Source organism: Euprymna scolopes, chromosome 7, assembly GCF_053919585.1.
Source record: "Euprymna scolopes isolate OS-2025 chromosome 7, ASM5391958v1, whole genome shotgun sequence".
NCBI classification, from domain to species: Eukaryota; Metazoa; Mollusca; class Cephalopoda; order Sepiida; family Sepiolidae; genus Euprymna; species Euprymna scolopes.
The window spans coordinates 123,357,537-123,383,541 of record NC_136488.1 but is presented as its reverse complement, the minus strand read 5'-3'; the positions used below and the strand labels follow the sequence as shown (position 1 = coordinate 123,383,541).

The 26,005-nt window shown below is 30.6% G+C and overlaps 1 protein-coding gene across 11 annotated transcripts in view; it reads left to right on the top strand.

The window, feature by feature from the left end:
* Nucleotides 1–26,005, top strand: part of LOC145279918 (nipped-B-like protein) — a 480,085-nt gene that overhangs the window by 433,090 nt on the left and 20,990 nt on the right. For 10 of the 11 annotated variants that reach the window (XM_080131479.1, XM_080131478.1, XM_080131476.1 and 7 more), the window contains 13 exons: nt 691–837; nt 1,546–1,680; nt 2,811–2,912; nt 3,963–4,016; nt 6,623–6,734; nt 8,353–8,492; nt 10,912–11,052; nt 13,186–13,279; nt 13,601–13,752; nt 14,892–14,927; nt 19,519–19,609; nt 20,866–20,972; nt 25,207–25,273. In XM_080131479.1, coding sequence (XP_079987605.1) covers nt 691–837; nt 1,546–1,680; nt 2,811–2,912; nt 3,963–4,016; nt 6,623–6,734; nt 8,353–8,492; nt 10,912–11,052; nt 13,186–13,279; nt 13,601–13,752; nt 14,892–14,927; nt 19,519–19,609; nt 20,866–20,972; nt 25,207–25,273 — 1,378 coding nt within the window. The remainder of the gene's footprint in view (nt 1–690; nt 838–1,545; nt 1,681–2,810; nt 2,913–3,962; nt 4,017–6,622; nt 6,735–8,352; nt 8,493–10,911; nt 11,053–13,185; nt 13,280–13,600; nt 13,753–14,891; nt 14,928–19,518; nt 19,610–20,865; nt 20,973–25,206; nt 25,274–26,005) is intronic. The other variant, XM_080131475.1, reaches the window with a different exon arrangement.

Here is a 26,005-nt window from a genome sequence, read left to right as displayed (position 1 = left end):
TTTCAAAGCATATATATCAGAAGTAAATATACCAAACTAAAGATGCATTTAGTGTGATGTAAATGCATGTTTGGTTTTGTATGCTTACTTCCGATATATATGATTATAATAATATCAATATTCAGTCACTGTCCACATAGATGACCCATGATCCTTTGGGTCATAGTGGGTCTTTGTTCTTTGTTTTAATAGAGAAGCTATCCTTTTGTTAGTTTATTATTTATCACATCATTAAGGGTCTTCCCAATGGTACCCAACTGTTGTAATGGGTGATGGCACAAAATGATCATTAATCGGTTACTGATTTTTAATGGGTGATGGCATAAATGATCTTTGTGATGTTGTCCATCACTGCTTTTGTGACATGAGATAAACAAACTAACACAACAAACAAAATTTACAGTGTTGTATTTAAATGATTTGTGCAACTATTGTAGGACACTTTCTGTAGATAGGGTATCACTTCTATAAATTTTGATTAATAACCTAAAATTTTGTTAAATAGCCTAAAAAAAGCTTAAAAAGACACTTAGACATACAAATAGTCATGTCACTGTAGTGTAGATTTTATAATGTATTGTCAAGTTCTATTCCTATGAAATGATTTGACACACAAGCAAATAATGTCTAATTTAGATTTGTTGCTGATTTATTTATTTTTATTTTTATTTTTTTAATTATAATTTCCAGGATGACATGCAGAGGGGTGTCCATGGTAGGTTTTTGGATCAGTCGACTTCAGTACGTGAGGCAGCTGTTGAACTTGTTGGTAAATTCATATTGATCCGTCCAGAGCTCATTCCCAAGTATTATGACATGTTATGCGACAGAATATTGGTAAGTTTTTATCTTGTATAAATGTGCTTCTCGTTCTCACCCATTATCATATAACTTCTCCCTCTCTATTAAAGCAAATGTTTTAACTTTAGTTATAATTAGAAGAAGAAATATCTTATCTCACCTTTACAAATATAAAAAGTGAAGCAATTCAAATCTATAAGATACCAATGTGGATGTAAAATTAGTTCAGTTGATAGGTTTTATATATTTGTTATCTTTGCAAATCTGTAACGATTTTCATACAATAAATTAAAAGAAAAAAAGAGGTGAAGGAAAGTCAATAAGTAACAAAAAACAACAAAAAAAAACTGTTGGATAGATCATACAGTCATGAATAATCAGTAACCGATTAATCAGTATTGACTGATAAAAACTTGTTAATTGGCATTTGGTTTATTTGGCTACAATTCTCATCTTGTTTCTTATTTTTACAATGTTATACCCTCTAACTTTCTTCTGCTACATCTTTTTCAACTTGGGAATCTTTATATTTAACTCGAGAACGTATACACAATTTTGAAATACAATTATGTAGGTGGTTCTCATTCTCTTAGCCTTGACTGAGTATAAGTGTTAATTTTTTAATGTCATTGTTAATTATTATTGTGTGTAGTAAGTATTGAACTTTGATCTCTAGAAGACTGTTAGTAAGAAGTGATTTTAAATCAATGCCTTAAACCATTACGCCATGTTTTTTGAATGTAGGATACTGGTATCAGTGTGCGCAAAAGAGTGATCAAGATTTTCAAAGACATTTGCTTGGAGCAGCCTGAGTTTCCCAAAATTCCAGAGATGTGTGTGAAAATGATTCGTCGAGTGAATGATGAAGAAGGAATAAAGGTAAATACAGAATCCCGATAAAACTATTTTGAGAAAATATCTTTGAAATTGTTGAATCAGAACTTGTTGAATTTGGGTTTGTTTGACTATAAATATAGATTCAAAAATGTTGTCAAAAAACAAATATATGACATTAAAGGCAAGATAAGTTACTTTTTCTACCTAACCGGATAATTTTTTGTATTTTTATTTAATATAACATGTTTATTCAGCTCGAAAAACATAAGTGTTTACCAATGTATTGGAAAATTTAAAATGGCCCCGAACTCTCTACTGAACATGGTAAGTTTGGGAAAACAAGTTAAAAATAAAAAAATATATATGCAAAATACTGTTAAAAACCCACCAAATATATGTCAGCCTATGTTACGGTAACATATATCGAGCAAGTTTCTAATAGTATTTTGTATATTTTTTATTTTAAACTCATTTTACCAAACTTACCGTGTACAGCAGAGAATTTCGCACCATTTAAAATTTTCCAATACATTGGTAAATACTATGTTTTTCGAGCTGAATAAAGATGTTACATTAAATATAAACACAACAATTATCCAGTTAGCTAGAAAAGTAACTTATCTTGCCTTTGATAACATTTATTTGTATATTTGCTTTTTGACAACTTTTTCGAATTTATGTGTATAGTAATATGAACCCAAAATTTCTTTGAAAAAAAAAAAAAAAAAAAAACATTCACTTTTCACTTCAAACTTTTTTAATAGCTACGTGATTTCACCAATGTTTAAACCATTTCCCTAGATCAAAGATTCATGCAAGGTAGATAACTGATTAAAGAGATCTAACTTCATCTATCTAAATAGATTATGTGTAAAAAAAACAAAACATTTTTTAACCTTTTGTGGTTTAATTATGGCCACACATATTTATTGCACAACAAAGTTTGCTTTGTATTCGAACACGACTAAAATTGTTCAATCAGTTTATGTATTTAATTATCTTTCAACGTTAAAATATGATCACTGAGGAGAAAAATCTTTATAAAAAGAAACAACAAACCAAAAAAAAAAAAAAAACCATAAAAATAAATATTTTATATTTGGAAAAATTATTATTACAAAAATTATTCACTTTTTACATAAAACAATGACTATCTTTTTTATTTGTTTCAGAAATTGGTTAATGAAGTGTTTCAGACTATGTGGTTTACTCCGCTCCGAGAAAAGAATGCGGAAAGCAAGTTATTGCGGCGAGTTGTAAACATTACGGAAGTGGTAAGTCAACATTTTTTACATATTTGAATACAACAACAAATACTTAGGTGTCATTTAGAGTAACAGTGCCTTCTCTTTTGGGAAGAGAAGGAGTCATATTTTTGTAACCTTCTAGAATACTCCGCACCTTGGGGAGTTGGTTTACCTGCATTAAACAATCGGGCTTGTGCCACATCTATGCTTCTTTTTGAAAGGAAGGGGGAAATACCTTAAAAACAAGTTTAAACAGTTTTTATAACTATAACTTAGCTTTTTCTTTTCATAACTTTTATTCTTTTTTCTTTTCGTAAGTTTTAGTTATGAAATAAAGTGTTAAAAAATTGTCATAACTTTTATTTTTTACATAACTTTCTTTTTCATATCTTTTATTCTTTTCATAGCTTTCATTCTTTTTTCTTTTCATAACTTTTAGTTATAAAATAAAGTGTTAAAAAAGGTTACACTTTTCTATATATAATGAAATGCAATTTTATATATTTCTATTTTATTTTTATATTAACTAAAAATTATAACGCACAGTTTACCAACATTCTGCCCCAGGATTGTCTCGTCTACACAAAGTTCTCTTCATCAGTCATTACTTTTCATTATATCTGCAGGATTGCAGGTTTTAACCTTGCACATCCAAAGCAGCAATACCCAGTGGCTGTATATAAAGTTGGGGAAGGTTTGACCAATGACACATAGAAATGATGGTTGCATCTATGCAGAAGCAATATTGTCATTGCACTCTCTAGATTTGTGTTTCCATTCTTGAAATATTCTTGCTTACCAAAGATAGAAACAATGATAAGAGTATGATGGATCTTGATATATATTTCTTTTGCATTTTCACAAAGCCCTGTTTGCAGGTAGCTTTGGCATAACCATATTGCTACTGTCCCTATCACTGTGGAAAAGGGGTGGGCTTATGCCTATTGTGCATGTGTGTGTGTGTGAGAGAGAGAGAGAGAGAGAGAGAGAGAGAGAGAGAGATAAAAAAGGTGGCCAACTTGCAATAGTTTTTCTTGCATTATTAGTTAATGCTGTATTATACATTTCTTTTTACAGGTTTCTGTTTGTAAAGATTCTGGTATAGAGTTCTTCGAGCAGATGTTAGAAAATGTGAGTAATGACTATATTTCCGATTTTTATCTCTATTTTTGAAATGAGAAATTATTCTTTTTCTTTGGACTAGTGTCCTCATAAGTTTTATTCAAGAAGTATATCGAATAATGACAGTTTCAGGGTTTTCAGATTTTAGCAAATTGAAGGTTTCAAATTGAAAGAGACAAGAAGCTTAAAAAAAACCATCAAAGTCAACTAAAGATTAAAAAAAAAAATAAAGATAAAAAAGTCAATTAAAATAAGAATTCACCAAATAGCACAAAAGATGAAAAAGAATATTATGAAACGTGCTTGAAAAAGCCTTGAATTTTGAGTTTCGTCTTAAAAAGGCCTTATTTCTATTATAATCTTGGAAAGGCCTTGAAAATATGGAAATGTCTTGAAAAAGGTTTATGTTTGGTAAAAATTTGTGTTGAAATACTAAGAATGAAATCGAAGTAAATACTATTAAAATATTTTAAAAATATTAATTAAAACTATTAAAATATTTTTTAAATAATAAAAATAAAATCGAAATAAATACATTTTTCTGAAATTGAATCATATTATTATTTCCGGTATTGTTGAAACAAGAGTTAAGCCCCCTTTAATCAAGATGCTAGCCGTATACTTTATGGATGTAGCCAAAGTGGAATTTAAAACCAAAATAAATACTATTAAAATATTTTTTAAATATTAATTAAAATATTATTAGTTTCTAAGTTTATTATATTATTCTTTATATATCAGATTTTATTGTTAAAACTTAAAATTTTATTGTTAAAAAATTTTTTAGTAGAAGATGGCCTTGACAAGGGCTTAAAAATGCCTTGGAAATGGACATTGAAAATCTGTATGAATCCTGAAATAACAAAAAGAAAACTGTTAGAAGTATACTAGCTTAAAAGTTTCTTCTTAAGAAAACTCAAATATTTATAGTATGATCTAAAGCTTCACAAAATATAATTGAATAATTTATTTTATTTATTTGTGGACTATTATCCTTGTCTTTATAGTTTTTTTTATTAGTTTTTTTACATGGAGGTCACCACTTATCAAGGCCCAGAAGCCACTCAGGGATAATAGTTATTGTGTGTACAGTAATCAATGGGATAGTATTGTAGTAATAGTTAGTATCGGAGATTTGATAAAGTGTCATTACTTAAGGGGACGGTTCATCAGGAATTTGTTTATGTTGGACTTGAAGACATCCAAGTTGAAGTCAGGAGGGAAAACGAGCAAGTGGCAGAGAGTTTCACAGGTGTGCAGTTCTAAGAAAGAAGCTTTGTTCATGAAATCTACGTTTTGATTTAGGCACAGATAAAAAGTGGGGAAAATTATTGACAGTGGTTTCAGCTAGACGGGTGTCTTTCGAGAAAGATTGGCGAGGGGGGACCAGAGATTGGAGTTCAGATGAGCACTTGCTATGGAAATAACGATAAAACAAAGATAGGCTCACAACGACTCTTCTGTGGGAGAGAGGTTGCAGAGAAGAGTAAAGGGCATCCCCCACTAAGCCACAAAGTCTATTTTGTACTCTGTCAAGGCAGGATAGGCTGTTTTTAGCAGCTCCTGCCCAGATATGGCAACAGTATTCCATCCTTGGTCGTACTTGGCTTTTATATAGATAGAGAATTGCATCATTAGTGAGATATCTTCTGGAGCGATAGAAGGATCCCACCATTTTCCCACTTTATAGTTGTTGTTTCACAATGTTTCGGGCCCCCAAGGAAGAATAGTTAGCTGAAACATCGTAAAACAACTATAAAGATGAGGATAATAATCTGCAAATAAATAAATAAAATATATAAATTACTCATCTCACAGAATTCCAATAATTAAATAATAGCAATTTTTTTTATCTTTTAATATTGTATTTTGAATAGTTTTGTTGCTTTGTTTTTTTTTTTTTATGACAGTTTATCATTAAAGGAAATATTTGTACTTCAAACTTTTAACTTTAAATTCTTTTATCACATCTTAAGTTTGTAACTTAAAGAAACGTATGAAAAGAATTTAATAATTTCTAAATTATTTTCTACTTTGGGTATACATCATCATATAACAAACGATCTTCATTTTTTTTTTTTAATGTATTGAGTTCCAAAAAATATAGTTTTATTAATAAAAAAACTTGTTTTTCCAATTAAAATTTACGTAAAATATGGAGTTCAGATATCACCAGAATCCACCACAGCCTTTCAAATTTTTTACCAAATTTTTCAGGGAAAGGGGAAGCATTCTTCCTTGCATGCCTTGTAAAGTTCTGCATAATCGCTTTAATAATACAAAATATTTTTTTTTTTAATTGTCGCTTTTATCTATGCATTTCATAGACTTTATCCTAAACTAGATCTTAAAATGCTAAAATGAAAATCGTTTGTAATTATAAAATAGGTATTATTTTTTTTAAGTGTTAACTTTAGATGTTTTTTTAATTTTGTTTTCTTTCTTTTCTAAATGCTAAACTTGTCAAATTGAATAAATATTTTTGTCTTCAAACTTGTAACTTAAAAAATTGTTTTACATCAGAAGTTTTTAGCTTTCAGAAATATATGAAAAGAACAATTTCCAACTTATTTCTTGTATTTGATTTCAATTGATTTTGCTTTTCTCATTCTCAGCTGTTGAAAGAAGATGAAGAAGGGAAAATTAACAAAAGTGCACTTCAAGCGTGTCGACAAATAGTCAATTGCCTTGTGGAAAATGTCTTGACTTTGGAAGAGAGATCAGCTGGTAATTATGTTCTTCTAAATATTATGCTTGTAAAAAAAATATCACTAAGGTTGTATTAAATCATTTAAGCCAGGGGGGGGGTGCAATCTTCTTTGTATACATTTGTTTTTCTTTTAAGGACTAATATTTTTATTTTTTATTTTTTTTCATCTTTTGGAATTTTGAAATGAGGATTGATAATTTGTATTGTTTGAACTACTATTTTCAGCCTTTTATTATTCACAATCTTTTAGTCGATATAACCTTCCTCGGATGCATCTTTTCGAACTTGGTTACTTGTATGGAATTTCAAACTGGACTGTTTATATAATATGCATGGTTAATTGTTTTCATTCTTTCAGCTATGATTTGGGTGGCGTGACAGGTAATAACATTAATTCTAAGTGACAGTATTCCTGAGGTTAAAGGCCCAGTCATTACTACATGCTAAGAATCTCATAAAATTAAAACTTCTATCTGGTTTTAGCTGACGGAATGAGAACAATAAACCTTGTGAATTAAATAAAGGATTCCGTTCAGAATTCTTTCCAGCTTGTGAAAGTTCAATATATATATTACAAAGTTTGATTAGATTCATCTAAAGAATGTCAGAAGTTATATTGTCTGAAAAATTGTGAATATAATAATCAGAGTGGAGAAAAGTAATTCAAATAATCCCAAATTTCTTTGTAATTTTCTATTATCTTTATGTAATTTGATTGTTTTATTTAATATTTTAAGATATATTTTTAATTTCTAAAAAAATTTTTTTAATGCTGATATAAAAAATAATTTTTGTGTTTCTTTAAAGAAAAAAAAATTACCAACAAATGATAATAAATTTTTGTTTTAAAAATGATTAATTAATTTTGTGGTTTGCCTTTTTTGAAAATTCTATTTTAAAGATTTTTATTTTACGTAGTGTTATAACTTCAAAGTGTGTTGATATAGTGGCAAACAGTCGAACCAAATGTTATAAGCTGAGGCATTAAAAAAATAACACTATTGAAAAAAAAAGTAAGTCGAAAAGATTATTTGAAATGTAGTGATGGAAAAATTATGAAACAACTCTTTATGTGACCCCCCCCCCTTCTTTACTTGCCTCCCCACAAGGTCAGAGTTAGACATAAGGTCGGTTTTTAATGTGGGTGGGGGGGACCAACTCCCCCAAAAGGGGCACTCTGGATAGTAACAAGAATAAAAAAAAATGTATCAGTCATGAAGGATTTCTCCTCCATTGATCGAGATCAAAAAATGAAGTACAGCATCAGAACAGATACTACACTGTATTTTACCCGAATATGAACATTTCTTTTATATATTGCCGAACTGTAGGAAACTATCAAAGGGAAATAACTCCTCAGTTACAAATATATTTCAGTTCTTGAGTAGTTGCCCTTATAAGTTGAATTTTGATGATCAAGTAATTGGAGATTATCCACCACCCGTCAATGTAACACAAACTCAACCATTAGCCCCCCCCCCCAAAAAAAAACAACACAAGAAAAAACAAAAAACAAATACACACAAATTACCTAACAAACAATTAATGCAGCACTTTAACAACTTTATGGTAAAAAAAAGTAGATTCTATGATTTACTTGAAACTTATATTTTCATATAATCATAATTCTTTCAGGAACTGGAGACGGATCCGAAAGTAGCAGTCAACATTTAGTAGCATGTCTATCAACGTTGCACATGTTCAGTAAAATAAAACCCGACTTAGCTGTGCAACATGCAATAACCTTGCAGCCTTACCTGGACATTAAGTGCAATGTAAGTGCTCTCGCATGTTTTGGTTTTTAAATTCTCACAATTTCATTTTGCACATATTTTAAACTGTTTGTTTGAAATGTTAATTTTTTGTTTTTAAACAGATGTTTTTCTTTTGTCTATTTCACTTTTAATCTTGTGTAATTATCTAGAAAAGTATATTAAATAGATTGGTACAATTGCATAGAAAAGTATATAAAAATAAATAAATAATTTAATTTGAATATTATACCACATTCATAACGAAAATAGTATTTATTGAAACTTATGTCAGGTCAATTCAATGACAGAAATTTAAAACAAATCATACATATCTATAAAATCCACATCATTGTAAGTTTTAGTAACGACAGTCTTTTTTATTTGAAAACAAACCTAATAATACTTGTAAAAATATGAGATGTAGCAATTAATAATCATCTTGCTATGTATGGATTGGCAAACATTTTAAAAAAGAAAAAACAATATGGGGGGCTTGATTGACTCTTACAAAAATTATTGATACATGATTTCAGCTTTCTCATATCTGAGGTGTTGACTAAGGAAAGAAGAAAAGAAAAAAAAATTCTTCTGGAGTTCAACTCTGATTCTTGACATCGAATCTCTATCACTTCTTTTATGTGTAATTTATATCAAACTATAGTGGACAGATTGCTGAAACAATCTTTCACTTGGGGCTTGTATCACTAAGTGAAAGATTATTATGGAATTCTGCTTCACTACTATTACAATTGATTATTATATAATTTGTGCAGTTAATTTGCCATTCTTGGAATTTCGAGCTGAGTCATGTGTCAGAAAAATGTAGCAGATATATCTAAGTAACCAGAAAACATGCATGATATAAAATCTGTTATGTTTGCAAGGAAGATGGTTGAATCATTCTACTGCCCCAGAAAATATCTGATTTTCACTGCAGTCCTCTGCCTACACAAGAATAATCCTAAGATATAATTTAAAACCAACTTTGCAATACAATGATCTCTCTTGATCTATATCATCCCATTTCTCATAGAGTATAAATTGGTAGTCTTTCTTGATTTATTCATCATTATTTCTATGTGAATGCTTGACTGTGCTTCAATCTCTTGTTCCTCCTTGTAAAACTTTTACAGCAAGAACTTGTCTTATTACCAATACTGTAAAATACAGCATGATCACATTGACACTGGTTCACCTGAGTCAAGCAATATTGATCCTGGCCAATACCAGATGGGTAACCATTTGGGAACATCAGGTGATTTATGTAGGAGGACATCAATACCTCTCTGCAAGAATTACAAAAATTTAACATTGTTATTTCCTTTGTTGAGGATACACAAACAATTGGTGAAACTTCCTATCTTAGAAAAAGACTTTTTCAATCTGCCTAGCACAAATGTCACTTTAGTATGGTAGAGGTGCCACTGCAAAAAAAAAGCTTTTCTTTTTTCCAGCAGAATTAGTAAAGCAAATTTTGTTGAGACAACCTTGTAGTGTATGGTGCTTGTGTCATCAACCAATGTATAGGTGATAAATTTGTTTTTCATGCAAGACTTGCACCTAAAAAAAAAGTATAAAAAGAGCCAGTTTTTCTGTTATTGGCAGAATGTTTTTGAATTGTATGCTGAACAAAGGTGGCAGAAAACCCCTAGGTTATGTGTAATCAAGTTGCATTACATCATGAGCACCACGTGACCTGACAAAAGATATATTATAGTCGCTTTCACTTCATTAGAATATGGCAGCACTCGCTATATTTCTGCTCGTTTCATTGAACAGTGTACTAGAGGTAGTGATTTAGAGTCACCTTGGACAAACATTCAGACAGTGTTTATACATACACATCTTTTGATTATCCTAGCTTATTGCACATTGCTATTTTTTGTCTATATATTTGATTTCTATACGGCACAATCACGTTGACACACTGGTTCTCATTAGATCACCAAAGTTAAACAACCAGTCAGTGCCAAATGGGTGATCACTTTGGGAATACCAGATGGTTGACCGATTTGGGAATACCAGGCGCTGTATGTAGGAAGACGTCGACACCTCTCTGCAAGAGTTGCAAAAACCTAATGTTGTCATCTCCGCAAATGGGGATATACATGTGATTGAGGACCGCTTGTGAATTTCATACTTCCATGAAACTCCTTCCTCAGTTACACCTGCTTTAAGGTTAATGCCACAGTTTAATTTTCCTTTCATTTCATATATATTTGATTTGATATGAAACATTGTTCGAGCATTAGAAAGATTACTTATTTTTATTTCTTTTGAACTTTATTCATGTTCTTTTAGCATTAAATATTACAAAGGTTTGATATACATTGAAATAGATAAATCAAACAAAACTAATATCCTTAGCATTTGACATATTATCACTCTACACAATGTCTACCCTTTTCATGCAATGTTTTGCATTGTTTTTTTCTTACAGACTGTAGGAGACACGATGGTTCTTCATAACGTTGCTCGCATATTGGAACTGATCGTGCCTCTGATGGATCACCCAAGTGAATCCTTCCTTGTCCAGTTGGAGGAAGACATGATGAAATTAATTCTTAAACATGGCATGATGGTGAGTTTGGTACATTATATATTGATACAAGTGTACTTTTTTTTTTTGTCACACCTTAATATGAAGAATAGGAAGTGGAAGGAAAAAGATGAGGATACGAATATGAAAGAGAGGAAAATTAATTTTAGTTTTAAGCAAAGGAAGTAAAAAGTGGGCATTGAAAACCTTTGTGAAAATTCATGTATCTCCGACTTTTTGTCAAATTTGAACAATACGTATACATAATAAATATTTCCCAAATTTCACTTTCTTTGAAGTATTTTAAAAGGTTTTAGGGGGCATCTCCTCCGGCAGTAAAAAAAAAAAAATATTTCAGATGTGCTTAAAATTTGATTCATATCCATTAGACACCAATTAAACAAGATTAATTGAATTTCAGTTTCTTAAGACCCCTTAATCTGTAGACATTTTTTAGAATCAAAATATGTAATGGACTTCAATCCAACGTAGAATAAGAATTCTACACTTAAGGTTAGTATCATTATATCTTAAGGTTATAGCCAGCTAACATATTTCCTAATTTCTGGTGAGGCTGCTATCGGAAGCAGTGACAAGGCAAATCAGTTCCTTTACTTTTATTGTTCTTCAGTATTTCTATTGTGAAGCGATTTATTGAAACAAAATATAAGAAAAAGACGTTACTGAAAGGTATACAATAAAAATTAACAAAATTATATGGTTAAAAATAACAGAATTATTCTTTATTTGCACTTTTAATAAAAAAAAAAATTAGAAAATAAAAGGTTTTATTTTATTTGAAATTTTATAAGAAATATGTTTATGGAATTATAAAAATAAATTTAGAAGTTTTTTATTTGAATTTATAGAATAAATATGTTTATGAAAGTATAAAAATAAAATTATTGAAATCAAGATAACAAATATATAATAGGTATAGGTGTGAGAGAAAAAAGTGAAGGAACTGATTTGCTTTGTCACTGCTTCTGGTAGCGCTACACTGGAAATTAGGTAGTATGTTAGCTGAATATATTTTTATATCTTATATATCTTTATAGTTTCATAAGGAAACCTAAAAGCTGTTCTCTTTAATTATTTGGTGGTTAGGTAACAAAAAATGAGAATTGTGATGAATTAAATGTTGATTATGTTAAATAAACATAAAATAAAACTGAGCTATTTGCTTGACTATAAATTAAATTTGATGTCCAAAGTTTTACCCAATTTTTTTTTCATGCTCAAGCATAACAAAAAATAATGGGTAAAAAGTTTACATTAAATTGGTTTTGAAAAATATAACATTTCTGATGAAATGTGTACTCAAGTGTTTCTTATAATTACTAATAATCAATCAAAAACTGCTCCAAAAAAAAAATGTCTGTTCACAAGCATAATACTAATATGTAATAAAAAAAATCGGGTTTGTATTACTGTACACATAGATTCGAAAAAGTTGTCAAAAAAACAAATATATAACAAATAAATGTTATCAAAAGCAATATAAGTTACTTTTCTACCAAACTGGATATATTTTTTCGTGTTTTTATTCAATGTAACATGTTTATTCAGCTCGAAAAACATACATTGTTTACCGATGTATTGGAAAATTCAAAATGGCGCCCGACTCTCTCTTTAACACGGTAAGTTCGGGAAAAGGTGTTATAAATAATAAACTAGACAAAATACTATTAAAAATCCACCAAGTATATGTCAATCTGTCACGGTAATATATACTGAGCGAGTTTCTAACAGTATTTTGTCTAGTTTTATATTCATAGCACATTTTCCCAAACTTACTGTGTTAAAGAGAGAGAGTCGGGCGCCATTTTGAATTTTCCAATGCATCGGTAAACACAGTATGTTTTTCGAACTGAATAAACATGTTACATTAAATAAAAACACTGAAAACATATCCAGTTAGGTAGAAAAGTAACTTATCTTGCCTTTGATAACATTTATTTGTTATATATTTGTTTTTTGACAAATTTTTCGAATCTATGTGTACAGTAAAACAAATCCATAAGTTACTTTTCGAGTTTGTATATCTATGAATCTATGTGTACAGTAAAACAAACCCCAAAAAATCTTTATTTTTATATGCACTGTTCATATGGTAATATTGATTTGATGTATTCTCATAACGTGAACTGAATTCTTTCTTTTCTTGTTTCTTAGGTGCTGCAAAGTTGTGTGAGTTGCTTGGGTGCTGTTGTAAACAATGTTAGTCACAATTACAGGCTGGTTAAAGATTGCTTTCAGAAATTTTTTGGTAAGTAACTGCTAGGAAGTTTGTTGATTTTAAACAATGCATTTTAAAAACAAAATATGTTATCTTTATTTTAAATTAAAAAATATTTACATGCCTAAAAAAAAAAACCCAAAAAACATTAATGTCTTTATTGCTTGACTAACTTTTTGTTGAAGAAAAAAAGACTTTAATTAATTAATTTGGTGATTTCGATTTTTTAATTAGTTTTGTCTTCTCTTTCTTTTCTATTAGTTTTGTTTAAATGATTTCAAATATTGAATATAAGTTAGATTGCAAAGCCAGTTAGTCTTCTAATTAAAATTTTTATTTTTTTTCTTATAGGAGTTCTATCTCGGTTGATGGCTGACCACAAAAGGAACCCCGATAACCCAACCCTCCTCAGCAGACGACCAACCCTTTTACGGGCATTGTTCACTGTTGGCTTATTATGCAGACACTTTGATTTTGATTCGAAAGACATGGGAGAGACAAAGGTAAATTTGATGAGCTTTTTTTGTTATATAAAAGAGTTAAAGAGTAAGAAAACTTAACACGTATGGGAACAATATTTTGACCTGAAAAATTTTAGGTCACGTATGTGTTAGCTTTTGTTACTCTTTATCCTTAAATAATTGCTCTGTATGTTATTGAGCTTTAAAGTTGGTAATATGACAGAAGGAATACAAAGAGACAAAGCTATTCTATGGATATTGAGCACTTTTTGTTGCTCATGCGCTGACCCCACCCTCTCCCCAATAAATAAATAAAATAAAGAATAAATGAATCAAAACAACTTTTGTTTCAATAAAAATAGCAGCGAGTGCCGGAGCAATCGGGGGGGGGGGGGAAGAGAAGTCATGTAGACCGACTCCAACTTCAAACGTGAATAAAGGGAAAAGCTAATTTGCAAACAGTTTTGTCTACTGTAGAAATAATAAAATTTATAAACATTAACGCCTGTGAAAAGTTTTAGAACAAAATGGAATTCGTTTTATTGGCTTGTTTTTGTTTTCTTTTTTCTAAAGGCATTTTTTTTTACTGGCTTTTTTTTTTTTTTTCATAAATAAAGGAAATTTTGGGCGGGTGGTGGTGGTGTCAATTCCTTGCACTCTTAAAGATTCTGTATAGTCGTTTCAAGAATAATAAAAAAAAAACAAATGAAATCTTTTTAGTTAAAAAAAAAAATCACCAGGGGGAATAATTCTACTCATTTCTTTAAAAAAAAAAAAAAAATTGATGTTGGGAATAATAATTCCAAAAAGATTAAATTAAATATATTATCAATATAACTGTTTTTTAAAGTTGATTAAATAATAATCTTAAGTAGAACACTTAAAACAACTCTCTTGCTAGAAACTTAAACTAACATACAGCTATTTAGTAAAATCGATTTTCCTTAATATAATATGCAAAGGTGACCTCATAATCGTATATTTTGAAAGAATCATACTATATATAGAAATAAATAACATATTAAAGTAGTGGACCTTTTGTATATATTAATCAAATTGTTAACAAACAAATAGACAGGAATGCGAATTTTTATATATATATATATATATATATATATATATATATATATATATATATATCTTAATAAACAAATGCACTTCACTTTAATACTTTGTTGCAGTTATCCTCAGAAATGTGCCATTTGGTATCAAACAAGGTGAGATCTGAAGAAATGACTTATCAAACCATATTTACTTTTAAAAAATAAAATTTTCTTGATTTATATATTTATTAATATTTTGAATCTTATTTACTGTTTTATTTTTAATTATTGGGTCACTAATAAACACATTTTTTATTCTACTTTTTCTATTTTGTTTCATACATTATTTGTTATTTGTTTACTAATGGACCATTGTTTTCATTGTTTACTATATAATATTGTTTATTAGTTGAACAATTGTTTTATGGCTATGAATATGTATTTGTAAGTGTGTGCGTCTGTATATGTAAAAATATCTATATTCAAACATACAGGACTTGATAAAATAATTAAAATACTTGTTAAATTTAAAGAAAGTTGACATATATGATATCCATTTTTATTGAGTTCATGTTAAACTGTTTTGGTTGAAATTAGACAATGTCGATATAACTCAGCAGTTTGGCAGTAATAGTATAATGGTTTCTTTTAGCAATGCATTTAATACTCATCAGTTTATCTCAGTAAGTTTAGAAGTCCGTCCATCTGTAATTGTTTGGGTTGTTGAAATTTCTTTTGATGGTCTTAAATTCTATAGCTCACAAGAAACCAAACCATATAACTGTTTTGGTTATGGAAGTTCTCATTGTATGAGCGCCAACAATTTGAGCATTTTCAAACTCAGTTCATGCACTTTACCCTAACTTTCACCCTGTAAAAGCATGTTACAGATATAATGTCAATGTGATAATCATTGTAGTTAGTTTACCATCGTGCTAGCATTTAATGGACGGGACTAATGAAAACAACGAGGTTGTTGAATAATGCTCAATAACAAGAGCAAAATATTTTTTTTTTATTTGAGAGTAAACAGTTACATATGGTCGCTACAAATAGCCATCTCTTTCAGTCAATGAGACTTCCTCAGGCAACCCGGAACCCATCGACGCCACAAAGAAATATATATATATATATATATATATATATATATATACATATACATATATATATATATATATATATATATAATCTACCTAAAAACGTAATGAAAAGTGTGTGAATTGATTTCATCTTTTGGATTTTGGAATGATAACTAACGAGTTATATATATATATATATATATATATATATATATATATATATATATATATAAATAACATACAAGGAAGTGTTAAAGAATGCTTTGAGAGAAATAAGGAAAAATAAAGATTTAGCTAGAGATAAGTTGGTTTGAACCTACCATCAAAACATATCTATACATTGCACATACATACAGAGTTAGGATATATATATATATATCAAACCAACTTATCTCTAGTTACATTTTTATATTTCCCTATTTCTCTCAAAGCCTTCTTCAACACTTCCTTGCATGTTTTTATTTATATATATATATATATATATATATATATATATATATATATATATATATATATACACACATTTCAGAATAATGAAACGCAATAAATCTACTGATATGCAAATCCGAAAACTCGTGGGTTAAGGAAATATTTTCATTAAACTGTACTCTTTGTTCTGCATACAATAAAAATTCTATATTTTAATTTTAACAGTCTTAAATCATAAGATTTAAATTCCTAAATTATGATATATATATATATATATATGTGTATATATATATATATATATATATATATATATATATATATATATATATATATTGGTGTCTGAAGAGTAGCTATTTTAGAAATAATACAATGTTTAAATTTCTTCACGAAACAATTCTAACACATAAGGAAATACACATATGATGTTCTTATTTTATATTTTGTTGTCTTTTTGTTTTTTGTTGAATTTTGTAAAAATATTATACGTATACTGGATTATGAAAACCGATAATCATAAAGCTTGATTAATTGAGTCAATTAATATTGAATTTGATTTTATTGGCATATGAACATTACCAAATTTTAATAAAAAAAAACTTTTGGTAAAAAATATTAATAAGATATATATTTTCACAAAATATAGACAATAAAAATATGATAGCATCCTATTTGTGTATTTTCATATGAGTTACAATTGTTTCCTGACCATTTTAAGCATTGTCATTCAAAAATATTTCAAAATAGCCACTCTTCAGATGGCAAAATACTCTATTTATACATATATGAACATACTTCTAATCTTTATTTAAGAGAGCAAGCAGTTGAACCTACCTCCCCACACTCTTATATATATAAAGTCTGCCTTAATAATAACAATAAAAATTTATGTATGTGAATTGATTTCATCTTTTGGGTTTTGGAATGATAACCAATGAGTAGGGCTATGACAACAGCATATTCTTTTCCTTGTTTTGATTCTCAGGTGTATATCCATTGATATCTTATGTTTTTATGTAGAGTGATGTGGTTCTCAGTTGATTGTGTCTAACTGTGTCAGATATATACTTGAGAGTCAAAACAATGAAAAGAATATGCTGTTGTCATAGCCCTACTAATGAGGTATATAATTTAATATTACTTTAAATTCACATAAGCAAATGTGGATCAATGTTTTTGATAAAATAGGTCATTGAAATATTAGTACTGTTTCAATTTTTTCACAGCTCTGTATATATGTTCAATATATATGTTTTGTGTACATATGTATTCATGGTAGGTTCACATGAATAGTGATGTGAATTATTGAGTCGGCAAGTTGAGTTGAAATTTTATCTTTTGAAATTTTTTATTCATATGCACACATCTTTTGATCACTACATCAAACTACCTTCTTTCCCTTCTACGCACACATATTGCAAACTTGTTTAAGGAAGGTTTGTTTCCTAATTAACCTTAACTTGTGTTGAAGATTATTACCCTTTATTTATATATAGTATAGGGTATAGAGTATAGGTGAAATCATGCATGCAACCAAGCAAATACGCTCCATCAAACACCTATCGTACTCTGAATGTCTTGCTTCCATTTATTGAAACTCTGACATTTAGCAACTGACTTAGTAGACATAAACAAAATTATCAACCATTTTTCCAATAACAAGAACTCTGAGCACGGTAGACCTGCTTTCAAAGTCTGAAGTGGGCACAGCTCGCATGACTTTCGGAAACATTTTTTAACTCTCAGAATTGCTGAAGGATGATACAAACTGTATCAGTTCTTGGTTGCTGAGGCATTCAGCATATTCTGTATAATGTTTGTTTCACATGCTAACCTATCTCTATCCAGGTATTTATTTATCCCTCTTTCTCTGAAGCTCATTCTTATCACCACCTCCTTTAAAAGTCTCATGCTTTGCAAAGTTTTCCCAAACTGCAGCCAATGTCCCCTTCTCTATAAATGTATATTATAACAAATACACTATTCATGCCCCTGAAAATTGTATGTTATCCTATACACTTTTGAATTATAGTGTGTCCGAATGTAATAGAGCATGGATGCACGTATGATAACAGCGGCTGTGTACAAATGACAGCAGATATGTGCGAGATGACGTCACAGCAAGGAAGAAGGAAAGAGAAAAGATTTTATATAAAAAAAGAAAAGCGTGTCCGAGGAGGACAGAGATAGACAAGTTACACACGTGGGCAGAGAGTGACAGATGTGTCCTAAACATGGCAGGACAAAGCCAGGGTACTAGTGTTCGATCTGTCAGTCTTGTTAAGCACATTAGAGTACAAGGAGCCTTTTGAACAAGAGACAAGATGTTATGCTGGAAGTACCTGTAAATAAATGTCTGTTCTTTCGACAGAAAAATAGGAGTTGATTTTTTTTTTCTTGGTTTTCTTGCAACTGTCTGCATACAATGTGTGGGTCCCGAGGGTGGATATGCAATTTTTATTGATGGTTGTCTTTAATGAAATAGTGTTGACCTGTATGTGGTATTTTGGTTCTCCTTATTGATTAATGACCCTAGTAAGGCATAAGAGTTAAGTCATTTCATCCATAACTGGTGAAATATATTCGTAATTTTACCAAAAGTCTTGGGATGCAACTGATTAAACTGTTATCATAAAAATTGAACGTTGCATCCCAAATGCACCTTCTGAATCAATAACTAATTCCATCTCCTTATTCATGGAAATTACTTATCTTTACAAGTAAAATGTTTCTCTAAAAATATAATTAAACAGAACAAAGTTGAAAATAAAAATGACAGCCTTATTTCTCATCTTGAGCAAAAAATATGTGCACTTTTACCAGACTTATTTTTGTAAATGTTAATTTTAAGATCTAGAAATTATAGAAAATATATAGGCTAAGAATTTAGAAAAGGTAGGACACATTTTACGTTCAAGATAAGCAGATGGTACCTGTAATCAGAGAACATTTCATTTTCTTCATGAAAAAATTTCCCTGAACCAATACACACATAAGGGCACTATATACAATTTCAGATTTTGGTGAATAATTGTCTATTCATTTTCACTTTGACACAAAACTCCTAAACCCATTTTCTTTAGCAACTCTGTTTCTATTTTTTACTTTTTGTACCAGTTAATGAATGCTGACATCTTTTTTGTATAAAACTTTTTCTTTTAAATGACTAGCTGAATAGTTGTAAGACTCCATGCAAGCAAGAAAAGATGGTTATTCCCGCAGCATTTAATTAATGTGAGACTTTCATCATTTGTTTCCAGGTTTCAATTAAAGATAGAGTGTTTGATGTCCTTTCTTATTTTATTGCTCATGAAGATGAAGATGTGAGGATAAAAGCTTTAACAGGACTTGGTAAGTACAAATTGTTTATTTTTATCCTTTTCTGATTTTAAGTTATTCAAGAAATCTAAAGGAGAGTAACTTTGATCTCCCACGCTAAAGTTTAAAATATTGTTTTTTTCTTCTTAACTTTTTCAAGCTATTTATATCCAGCCATCTAAAAACAGTAGAATCTCAATTCTATATCTTGATTTTATTTTTTATTTTGTGAATTAATAAAAGATAACAGACTACAATTCTATTGAATATGTCGGAATATGTAAGGAAAATATGTTATGCAATGTATAAAGCTTGAAATATTCTTTGGTTTGTATTCAAATATGTGTTTCATTTAACTTCACAAATATTCACATACTAGCTGTTCAGCCTGGCTGTGCTTGGGTCCTATGTACTGTTATATATATATATATATATATATATATATATTAAAAAGTTTGACTCGTGTCCAGGTAACCTACAATCTAAAATTTCAAGTGTTTAAACCCAAACTTGATGGAGGAGTTTGATAGAGTCTGCAAAGATCAACTCTTTCAACTTTGACCTCTTGGCAGCCAAATTTTCACCTAAAAACTGATTAAAAAGCTTGTTGTATGTCTAAATACCCTCTATGTAAAATTTCAAATGTTTAGATCCAAAATTAGCTGAATAGTTTGCTAGAGACGGCAAAGGGCAAATCTTTTGTACTTTGACCCCCTCAGCAGCAAAATTTTCGGCCAAAATCTAATTAAAAAGCTTGTCCTATGTCTGAATACACTTTATGTAAAATTCCAAATGTTTAGACCAAAAATTGGCTGAAAGGTCAAATTTTTTAAAACTGATTCGAATTTTTACCCCTTAGCATTTATTGTTTTCGGCTCAAATCAAATTAAACAGTTTGATCCATGTTCAAGTAATCTACAACTAAAATTTCAAGTGTTTAGACCCTAAATTGGTGGAGGAATTTCATAGAGTTTTCAAAGATCAAATCGTTAAACTTTGACTCCTTGACAGCGAAATTTCTGGCTGAAAACTGATTAAAATTTTTTTCCCAAATATCAATACCCCTTTTGTCAAATTTTCGAGTCTGTAGACTGAAAATTGCCAGAGTAATTTGGTAGGGAAATGTGCGTGCACACACACACACACACACACACACACACACACCCACTCACTTTCACTTTTATAGATATATAGATTAAATATTTGAAAACTTACATCTTTCTAAAAGCACAAAAACAATGATGTATTTTAAATTGTTATTTTATTGAAAATGTTGATTTTACTTTTAGGATTCATGTGTATACGACACTACGAATACATGTTGGGGCGAACTTTGAAAGAACTCTATTACTACTTGCTGACAGATTATAACGCATCTATAAAATTGAAAGTTCAAGTAAGTTTTGCCTTATTTTCTTTGCTGGTATAAAATAAATAATATTTAAGGTTGCGTTGTAGTTTTCTTGATACAATCTGCGTAGTGTATTATAAAAATTAAAAACACAATTGTGTAAGAAATTTTTAATTAGGTTAGGAATTTTTATGATGACGGTCATTGGACAATGGATGGAAGAGTTTATTAGGAATTCGTAAACAAATGAAGTTCAGTAGTATAAATAAATTTGGTTGTGTTCACTAATCACTAATAAACAAAGAACATTCATTAAAACTAAAAAGATGTTTTCTTTTATGTCTTTTTTTTTAAAATCAATTTTAACCCCAAACAAGACACAGTGCCACTTTGAAGTAGGGGGCTACTATTGGGGATATAATTTGCAAGGGCATTATGAAGGGAGTTGAGTAGCAAGATGTTTGTTCACATTACACTTGAACTTCTGCATATCAGTACAGTTGGGAAAGCAGAATCCCGGAACGGAGTTCCAAAGACTTGCAGTTCTGGGGAAGAAACTATTGGAGTAAAAGGCTTTCTCACACCTAAGGATCTCTACTGTAAAGGGGTGGAACTTAGTTGCTTGTCGGGGGTAGTCACGTCGAGGAGGTACAAGTGCTTGTAGTTCGTCAGAGCATTTACCATTAAAGTATTTGTAGAACAGGTAGAGGGATGCAACATTTCATCGATGGGACCGAGGCTGAAGCCTAGATGACAGTTCAGGACCTATCAGGTTGGCGACTCCCTTTTGAACCCTGTCCAGAAGTGAGAGACAAGCAGCAGATGCACCAGCCCAAATGTGACAACAGTACTCCATACATGGGCGAATGGTGGCCTTATAGAGGTACATTTCGGGTGTTAGTAGTTTTCTAGCACAGTAGAGAGAGCCCACCTTCTTTGCAGCAGCTTTGTCAATGCTCTCAATGTATCTATTCTAGTTCATGTTCCCTGTAAATGTTAGGTTGAGGAGTTTAAAAGAAGTACTTTCAGGTAATGTGTTCTTGGCCATTGCTATTGGTGGTAGAGAAGGTTTCTTGTAGTTATTGAAGGAAACAAGCTTAGTCTTGGCAGCATTGAATGTGACCATCCATTTTTGTCCCAATTCCACGACAGATTGAAGGTCATCCTCTAGTGTTTCTGCCATGTCCTTAGATATGTGTTCATTTGTTTTCCTGTCATGCCTGTTATAGAGAGTGGTGTCTCGGCAAATATACCCATCTCCAAAAAAATTTTATCAGGGAGGTCATTTATGAATATCAGGAATAATAAAGGTCCAAGGATAGACTCCTGAGGCACTCCCGCATTTATATCATATTGTTTAGATGTACGACCGTCGAGGACAACTTGGATTTTTCTCTTACTTAAGAATGTCTTGTGTGAACTAACAATGAAAACATGAATGAAACAACTGATCAAAGCTACAAAAACTTGCTCAGATTTCAGTTTTTTCTTTAATAAAGTCAAGGAAGTAACCGCAACAGGATAGGAACTCCGAATCTCTTAACTGCATCCTCAGCAATTACTGCCATCCATAGTTGTTGTTGTCTCACCATGTTTTGACCAAGTAAGCCTCTGGCCGGCTTTGAGTAGGATTGAAACCACTATCTTCAGACAATTCTTACCTGGAACCGTAGAGATTCAATGTCTCTATCCACTGCGCCACGGGCCCGGAGGGCGATCAAGGTGGCACATTTTTGGTCTTATAAATCCACGTTTATTCATTGTCTGATCTTACATGGTCGGGTTCTTACCGAATGATATATATATATTATTTAATTGGAATTCATTATTGAGATGAATATTATTTATTAATTTATTTATTGAGGACTATTATCCTCATCTTTCTTAGTTGTTGTTTCACGATGTTTCAGGCAACTATTCCTTTGGAGTTCCTATCCTGTCGCGGTTACTACCTGATGAAGGCCAGAGGAATAGTTGGCCGAAATATCATGAAACAACAACTATAAAAGATGAGGATAATAGTCTGCAATAAATAAATTAATAAATAATACTCATCTCAATAATGACTTCCAATTAAAATAATATATATAAAGTCAAGGTGCTATTCCCCTTCTGGGTGATAATCTATGATCCAATAAATAGGCTTTTAATCATGTGAAACACTAATTTCTAGCTGACCAGATTGCACTTATAGAAAATCAAAGTCAGTTAGAAATTAACTTACATGCTCTGTATATTTTGTATATATGTAGATTAATATACCATATACCGATATGATAGATTGCTTAAGGCATGAAAGGATCAGTTGATGATGGCCTGATTTTGATGGCATAAGTGAAATGGTAACAGACAAGAAAAGTTAGAAGTCATTCTGTACCTCACTCACTCCAATGATGTCCAGCAAGTGATATCACCGAATTTTGACATTTTGGGTCCCAGTTAGTCTTTTGGTGCTTGTTGGTCACTCTGGTGAAGACGCTGAGTGTTGAAAGATCTTGTTCAGCAAATTACCAATTTCCCTATATTGTAAAAAAAATTGAAAGGACAAGTTGTCCAGCACTGTTACCAAAGTCTGTATCACTGGTGAAGAAAGGTCATTTAAGAAGAAATAAGAACACTTTGACCACTGGTCTTTTTGGATAACCTAACAATAATTATTTGTAGTAAAAAAAGTCCTACATTCTTCACAAATCGCAACTTATACTCTTAACATTTGTGTGTGAACAGCACCCTTTGGTCAATCTGGGCGATTCTCAAGTTTAGTCACTAACCCTACGTCTTTGGGTCAGCCTTTCAACAACAAGCAGTCCAGTGGGGAGAAAACAGAGTGGTCTGAACAGTTTTCAAGTTCAGTCACCAACCCTAAGTTTGCGGGTTAGATTTTAAACAACATGCAATTCAGTGGAAAGTAAAACAGTCTCCAGTTGGGTCTCCCCCTGTCTTCTGACACTCTCTGTCTGACTGTTTCTGGTTCACTGTGTTGTATTGAGAATCCCCACCATAACTTTGCTCCTCTTACCAATAGAATTTAACCCCCAATTCTCAATATGTTATCAGTAATATTCTACAATTTATAACTCTGGAGAATATCTTATCTGACCACGAGTGGAATATAGACTTTTAGGTTCGTCTCTTTTTCTCTTCTTCTTCATCTATTTTCTGCCTCTTCCTGCTACCATTAGTTGGAGCTTTCTCCTCCCTTTTCTTGGCTGGCCCTTGAAATCATAAATGTTTATTCTCTGTTTAATCCCTTATTAGTCTCAACCAAAAAAAAAAAAAAAAAAAAAAAAAAAAAAGGCATTAATGGTGGTATTTTAAGTAAGCACAGTTTGTGTGTGTGATTCCCTCAGCCTTCTTGATAAGCCATTCACCTGCTTGAGATATTTTAGGAAATCCAACTAATGGCATCTTGTCTCTGATATCGTCAAATTCATTATTCACTTTATGATGGCAACAAAAATGAAACTGACAGCCATATTCTCGGACATGTAAAAGAGACCACCACCAACAAGGAAACATTATTCCGGATTGTTGCCGAAAAATAATTTTCCTATTCCCGAATATTTGGGATAGTTAATTTATTGCCAAATTCTACTTAGGGTTTATGTCCTAGAAAATAATTCAACAAGTCTTTTGAAAAAATAAAAAAACCCTGAATGCCTCTTATCAACCATTTTCTTTTACAATCTTCTAGGAACCATTAACACAGTTTCAGCCCTGTCCTTTCTTACTTTCTTTTTTAACCTTTTCTTTCTTTTCTTTTTTTTTTCGCAACTTTTTCTCCCTTATTCACCATATGAATTTCGACATTTGGTTTCCATGACATATCAACTTTTTTTTTTGTTTTTTCTAACTTGCCAATATTGTCACAATTCGTGAAACATCTAATATCAGTATAAGACAAGAAGATGAAAAATTAAAAAACGAAAAAGATTATTAGTTAAATGTAAGTTTATATGCAACAAATTGGATGTTATCCCTGTATTAATAAAACTATTTGACAAGATCTCGTGTGTGTTTCTTTCCAATACCTACTTTTGGTAAACGCATATTAGCTTTTTTTTTTTTCACCATTAATCAAATATTTATCGTAAGAACAAAAATGAGTGGAAAACTAAAACTAATTTTTAAAATAAATGTAGAAATGACTGTTTTTTTTTATTGATCACTAAGTCATCCGCTTGGGCAACACTGGGTATATAAAGTTAGTTTAAAATAAAATTTTGTTGTGAATTTTCTGATTTTTAAAAAAGTAATGTTTCTATATTTTTATCTACAGGCATTGAAAAATCTGCATGGCTACCTTGTGGAAGAGGAAGTCAAAATGATTCAGGCTGATGCTGAATGTAAGTCTTAAAAAACTCAAACTATTTCTTTATCCTTGTCTCTCTCTCTTTGCTTCAGAATTTTTGAGATTAGGATTGATAATTTGTACCATTTGGATTGTACTGCTATTTTTATTTTGAATGTTATTATCACAGTATTTCAACTGATGTAACCTTCAATTGTCAGGTGAATCTTTTTGAACTTGAGACATGGTGCAATGGATAAAGGTGTTGAGTAGTGTTGGGATGATTAATCAGAATTGGAAAAATCAGAACTTTTGATGGTATCGGAATTGGAACAATTTGTGCCCATTTTCCGATGCCAAAAACAGTTCTTTCGATTGTCTTTTTTTATTTGATTTTGTTGAAAGCAAAATCTTCCACTACTGCTAGTAATAATAAAATAATATATATTTATTGATTTTGAACTACCAGTAAAACTAAAATCGATAGATTGTTCCCAGCAAGTTTATTTTTTACATATGCACATTTAACATGTGTTTTATCGTAATCGGGAAAAATAACTCTGATTGAATTTTTAGAGGTTTATACAGAATCGGAATCAGTAATTTAGTACGGAATCGGTAAAAATATTGGAATTGTCCCATTCCTAGTATTGAGTGACTGATCATGTTGACCTACCAGTTCTCTTTAGATCACTGAAATTAAGCAGTGTTGAGGCGGGTCATTACCAGTTAGGTGAGCATTTGGGAATACTAGGTGCTGCATATAGAAGGACATCAACACCTCCTT